The sequence below is a fragment of the Nilaparvata lugens genome, chromosome 2, assembly GCF_014356525.2.
Source record: "Nilaparvata lugens isolate BPH chromosome 2, ASM1435652v1, whole genome shotgun sequence".
NCBI lineage: Eukaryota > Metazoa > Arthropoda > Insecta > Hemiptera > Delphacidae > Nilaparvata > Nilaparvata lugens.
This window is the reverse complement of record NC_052505.1, coordinates 97,356,869-97,363,152: the sequence shown is the minus strand read 5'-3', so window position 1 is coordinate 97,363,152 and position 6,284 is coordinate 97,356,869. Positions and strand designations below refer to the sequence as shown.

General features: G+C 33.0%; 1 protein-coding gene across 1 annotated transcript; it reads right to left on the bottom strand.

The window, feature by feature from the left end:
- Positions 1–2,371: 2,371 nt before the first annotated feature.
- On the bottom strand, positions 2,372–5,150 carry LOC111046781 (RNA 3'-terminal phosphate cyclase; the record flags this gene model as incomplete). The annotated part of the gene is given in 4 exon segments (XM_039422217.1): positions 2,372–2,714; positions 3,550–3,633; positions 4,659–4,763; positions 4,997–5,150. Coding segments are annotated over 3 exon segments (343 nt in total), but the record flags the coding sequence as incomplete, so codon positions are not given.
- Positions 5,151–6,284: the final 1,134 nt, after the last annotated feature.

Genomic DNA, 6,284 nt, shown 5'->3' with positions numbered 1-6,284 from the left:
AATTTCTTAGTCTTTTTCATTCAATATGAATAATTACCACAATATCAACTTCTCAACTACAAAAAAAAAGAAACTACAGTTACTGTATAAAGAAACTGTGGTAACTGTAAATGAAACCATCAGTGAAATAAACTAGTAGTTCTGTGAACAGTAGACCTCACGCAGTATTTTCATCCACAAGTACCTGATTGAAACTATAGACCTTATGGAAATACAGCAATAGACTGGCTTCTCCACACATCTGTGTAATCACTTGTCAGCTGATTTATGATGAATAATAATTCTATAGTACGATTTTTACTTTCCTTGCCCTATTACCATAGGTAAGGAAAGTATTGCTTTCCGAAAAAAATTAAGGTACCCCAATTTCTAAATTTCTATACGTTTCAAGGTCCCCTGAGTCCAAAAAAGTAGTTTTTGGGCATTGGTCTGTATATGTGTGTGTGTGTGGTGTGTGTGTGTGTGTGTGTGTGTGGTGTGTGTGTGTGTGTATGAGCGTCTGTGTACACGATATCTCATCTCCCAGTTAACGGAATGACTTGAAATTTGGAACGTAAGGTCCTTACACTATAAGGATCCGACACGAACAATTTCGATCAAATGTAATCCAAGATGGCGGCTAAAATGTTGTTAAAAACAGGGTTTTTCGCGATTTTCTCGAAAACGGCTCCAACGATTTTGATAAAATTCATACCTGAAATAGTCATTGATAAGCTCTATCAACTGCAATAAGTCCTACATCTGTAAAACTTTCAGGAGCTTCACCCCATCTATGCAAAGTTTGATTTTAGATTCTCAATTATCAGCCTTCATATACAATTTAAACGAAAAATTTCAAGTGGAAAAGATTGAGCATGAAAATCTCTGCAATTAATGTCCAGTAACATTACCACCTAAAATTGAAAATAAGCTTGAAATCCGAGAAAATGTGATTATTAAATTGCAAACTGTTGGCAACTGTTGGTTCTATTAAATCATTCACTACGAAGAGATAGCAGTCCTCGTGTGTTTCCAGCGTTATTGACCTATCACCAGCTGTCTCATATCTTTGAGTAGTAGACTTGAGATGCGCGAGTACACTAGCATCAGGTGATCAATAAATTTTCATAACGGCAAGGAAAGTTGTGTGAGTGCACCACACCAGATTTTTACTCTAATATTGGCGTATGAAGGAGGCACCTTTTTCCTGTTATATTATCCTTGAAATGCAAAATTTCCAAAAACCTTGTATATACGTCGACGCGCAATTAAAAAAGGAACATACCTGTCAAATTACATGAAAATCAATTACCGCGTTTCGCCGTATATACGCAACATATAAACATTAAGAGAAATGCCAAACCGTCGACTTGAAATTAGTAGTATATGTGGGAACGGAAATTGGTGAAAATGGAAAAAAATGAAATAATAAATTGAAAGAAAAGAATTAATGATGAAAATATGAATTGAAAATTATGTTTTTGTCACAAAATTTGACATGATTTGTATCATTACTGTACTTACATTAGATAAGTATCACTTAGATAATCGCCTTCCAACAGCTGACAGATATGAAACTCGAAATTAATTGCCGGTGGTTCGGAGTCCAAGTGGTTATGCATAACCAAGCGTGCAGATATGAACCAATCTATGGAAAGAGGAATGGAAACACTCACACTGAACGCTTGCACTTGCTGGTTGCATTCAGTGTGAGCAGGTACATGCAAGTCACAACCTGTTTCAATGGCACTTTCCAAATTTTGTTACTCGGCTCATGCACGATGTAACGATCACTTGCACATATACGCTTTCAATGTGATCACATCCATAAATTTAAGATGATGTAACACAGTAATTTATATTGGTTTATTAGAGTACGTCAAGATAATTAATAACTACTACATTAAAATTTTTCACACTTTTATTGAAAAATAAATAAGTTATAGTGAGGTCCACGTTATAATGGCAGTGGCGAAATATAGGAGAACAGCGTTGCCGATCCTCGGTCTTGTATAGATGGTAGCTGATACAGGTTTATTGATGTAATATTAACTGTTCATTCTCGTTTAAAATAATCAATTATATTTTATTAAGCAAAAATTCTATTTTCAATAATTTTATGATTAAGATGAAATATTTTGTTAACTATTAACTCTACATTGTTGAAAGACGATCTGACAACAGAGCAAAGCAAGAAAGAGATAGCGCTATCCGCTTTGTTGAATGATAGACAAGGATAGCAACACCATTGCCAATCAAACACTGTCATTATAACGTGGACCTCACTATACTACATTAAAATTTTTCACACTTTTATTGAAAAATGAATAAGTTAATAATATTTACATGATAGCTAGCCTAAAAAAAAAAGAATAAACACTATACTATTTTTAAATTTTTCACACTTTTATTGAAAACTGAATAAGTTAATAATATTTACATGATAGCTACCCTACAAATAAATACATGATAGCTAACAAAAAAGCTGATAGACACAATCACAAATTGATCTAAAAAACAAAGTGATGATCAATATAATAGTTTTTGTACAAATGAAAAATGAATATATAATGAGTAAATAGTCAAGAATATGATTTGAGTTATCGTTTCATTTTTAAATATTATTTCGTAGTTCCTATCTCAGAGCTTTTCACTGTTCCAATGAAGACTTCTTATCAATTATCATCTTCGAAAAGTCTTTGCTTATTAGGCTCCCTCCAGATGCCAGATTTCACCTGGTGAAGAAAACATTAGATAGAATTGGCCACTCACAAGAACTTGGAAAAAATTAAATGAAAGACTAAAGCTGCGTTTACACCAAAGTTATTAACGAAATGTTAATAACTTAATCCTTATAGATTCTATAAGATTGAAGATTGAACTTATCTTATACATGATGGACATATGTGTATGTCAAGTTCCGTTCAATCTAATAGAATCTATAAGGATCAAGTTATTAACATTGGTGTATACACAGGTTAAGGGCCGTTTGCATAGAATCAGTTTAAAATAAATTTCATCTTAAACTGGATTAAATCCATATCAAGTCTAGTTCATCATAATGTGGTTCAAGCCACCAGATGATTGAATTCAGTTTAAGCTTCAACTGTGCAAACGACCCATAAAAGCACTGAGATCAAGGTCTATAAAACCTGAGGTCTGTAAAGTGTGAGTCAAGGGTTTCTATAGACCTTGACTGAGATTGATCGGGCACCATTATTTACGTACTGTTAATAAAATTGGAGAGTTTTGAAAGTTTAAACACTGTATATGGAGTATAAAACTCTAAGGTATAACCTATTCTGAGCCATGAATAACATTTTTAAAATATTCGAAATTTGAGAATATAGAGTGAATATTTGAAATTTGATAAATTTTGACAAATCCTGAGCCATTGCAATATTCAAAAAAATAAAAATCAAATCCATCATAACTTCATAAGCATTATATCATATTCACTTGTCATTTTGTTTTGAAGCGTATTCTAGAGCGTGATATGAATGAATGAATGTATGTTATGATAATGAATGAATCAATGATCTGATATGAATGAATCAATAAAAAACTCACCTAAATATCTTCGTTTATCATACCGATTCCCTCACACTCAATTATATTTACATTTGAGTCCACATTCTCGATAGAAAACTTTGCCTGGAAATTAAAATCAAACAATTTATGAAATTCTGGCTCTTAATAATGAATCATCAACATATTATGGACACAACATAATTAAGAGGAATTATATATGGCACACAACATAAAGAGAAATACTACAGAGAGAATTTTTTATAAGATTTTGTTTTATTTGTAACTAGCAGGTAACCCGTGCTCCGCAAGGGTGTAACTATAGACTTGACTCATAGAAATCATGAATAATTTAAAATAGGCCTACAGCCATCCACAGTAAATTAAGAATCTATATGCAGATTTTTGAGTTAATCAGTCCAGTAGTTCAGACGTCATTCGTTAATTTTCCTATCCCGTACGTGTATAAGCAAATTCTTTCCTTTATTATATTATAGACTAGGAGGTAACCTGTGCTCCACAAGGGATCTAATTAAAAGCTTGACAAATTGAAAACTTGACCTTCTGAAGACATGAATAATTTACAATAGGCCTATAACCATCCTCAGTGAATTAAGAATCTATATATACAAAATTTCAAGTTAATCAGTTGAGTAGTTCAGACATGATGATAAGTCATTCGTGAATTTCCTATCCCGTACGTGTATAAGCCGATTCTTCCCTTTGTTATATAATAGATAATTATTCATTATTGATACAATTGATTAATTTGAATTGAACATTGTAAAATAAAATTAATTTCAATTAATATGTTCAAAACATGGATTGAAATAATCTGATCAATCAATTTCAATGGTTATACTCGACTATAAAGTGTTATAATACTTGTCAGCTTGACCAAAATAAAAATAACTTTATTTCCATTATAAATTTTATTTAACATTCATTCCAAGTTTTTGAAATTATATGGTCACTTTGACAAGTTGCGTGGCCATTGTTAGTGAATTATTAATTGTAATTAGGTACTAAGTAATTGTTATAGAACAAATTAGAAGTAATGAGAAAGATTTGGCTTGGAACGAGGTGAACACAAAATTATAAAATTTGAAGCACTTGGGAGAGAGTTTAGGAACTTTGTAATGAAACTTTACCTTTGTTAAAAGTTCAGCTATGTGTATAGCTGTTTTGGTGTGGAGGGTAATTGGTCCACAACGTACTCTAGACTTTCCTGCAGCCAGCGCCATGAAAATTATTATCTGAAAATTATCAATTTAGAAAACTTTATAACAATAAAAATAATTGGAAATTGAAATTTAAATTTACAATTTTAGTCTAAAATATACATGGAAACTATAAATTTCGAATCTACATGATTTAAACTGATAAATCAATTAGAAATATTTTACTCAATTACCACTTAAAACGATATAATATTGAGTTATTTAAGTCAACTTGAAACCATGGGAGAAACACTTTACAGGGTACTGACCTGATCTTGACTATACTGATCGACACAAGCAGTACTCTTTATTGACTCAACTATTTCATTGACAGCATTGTTGGCAACTTCACTTGCATGCACGCCCCTCTTGCCCAGGGCACTACCGCCAAGTATACAACCTGTGCTGGTTTCGGCGAAAATACTGCGAATAAACAGAAGAACACCATTTGAAAATAATGTAAGAAAATACTCCAATAGGAAAAATTGTCAAAATAATATTCAATTTTCGCATGTATTTATTCAATTAGGATAGCCGAATAGACTACAACTGGATTCCCACCATAGGGAAAAGATAGCACAAGAAGATATGTCATGATATGGGGCGTCTATGTACAAAATTTCACTGTTAACTCAATCCGATAGTCCTAGTAGTTTTTTTGTGAGGCTATGTGACGCTGGTAGTCTCTCAAACTGTACATTTCTTACACTCTCACCCGGCCAAAACAGTAATAATAGAAAGTATTTGACAGTAATCGACTTGAGCTAACAAAAATCGGCTTGAAATTTGAAACATAAACGATCTGTACCATGGGGTATCGTCTTAGGAAATCTTTCTCTATAATAATACTAATTTTCTGTTATTCAATTTTCGTTTGTATTAATTCATTTAGCCGAATTGACTAAAATTGGATTCCCACATATCAGTATAAGCATAGAGAAAAGATAGCAAAAGAAGATATCCCATGGTATAGGGCGTTTGTGTTCCAAATTTCAATATTAACTCAAGTCGATTGTCCCAGTAGTTGTATTTCGTGAAGCTATGTGACGCTGGTAGTCTCTCACAGTGTGCCGATCTTACACACTCACTCCAACAAAGCAGTAATAATAGACAGTAGTCGACAGTAATCGGCTTGAAATTTGGAACATGAACCACCTTATACCATAGAGAAAGCATAGCATAAGAAGATATCCCATGGTATAGGGCGTGTATTTTCCAAATTTCACTGTTAACTCAAGCCGATAGTCCTAGTTTCTGGTGAAACTATGTGACGCTGGTAGTCTCTCATACTCTGTGCCGTTCTTACACATTCACCCCGCGAAAACAGTAATAACAGGCAGTAGTCGACAGTAATCGGCTCGAGTTAACAAAGAACCAGCTTGAAATTTAGTAAATTAATTGACTCATGAAATTGACGTTATCATATATGATTTTTTCACCTATGAATGAAATGAAACACTTAATTCAGTAGTGGCAGGTCAACGTTAGTCTGTCTATTAACTTTGCTAGCAGGTAGCCCGTGCTCCGCAAGGGTTTTATTAAAACTGACCTACTGAA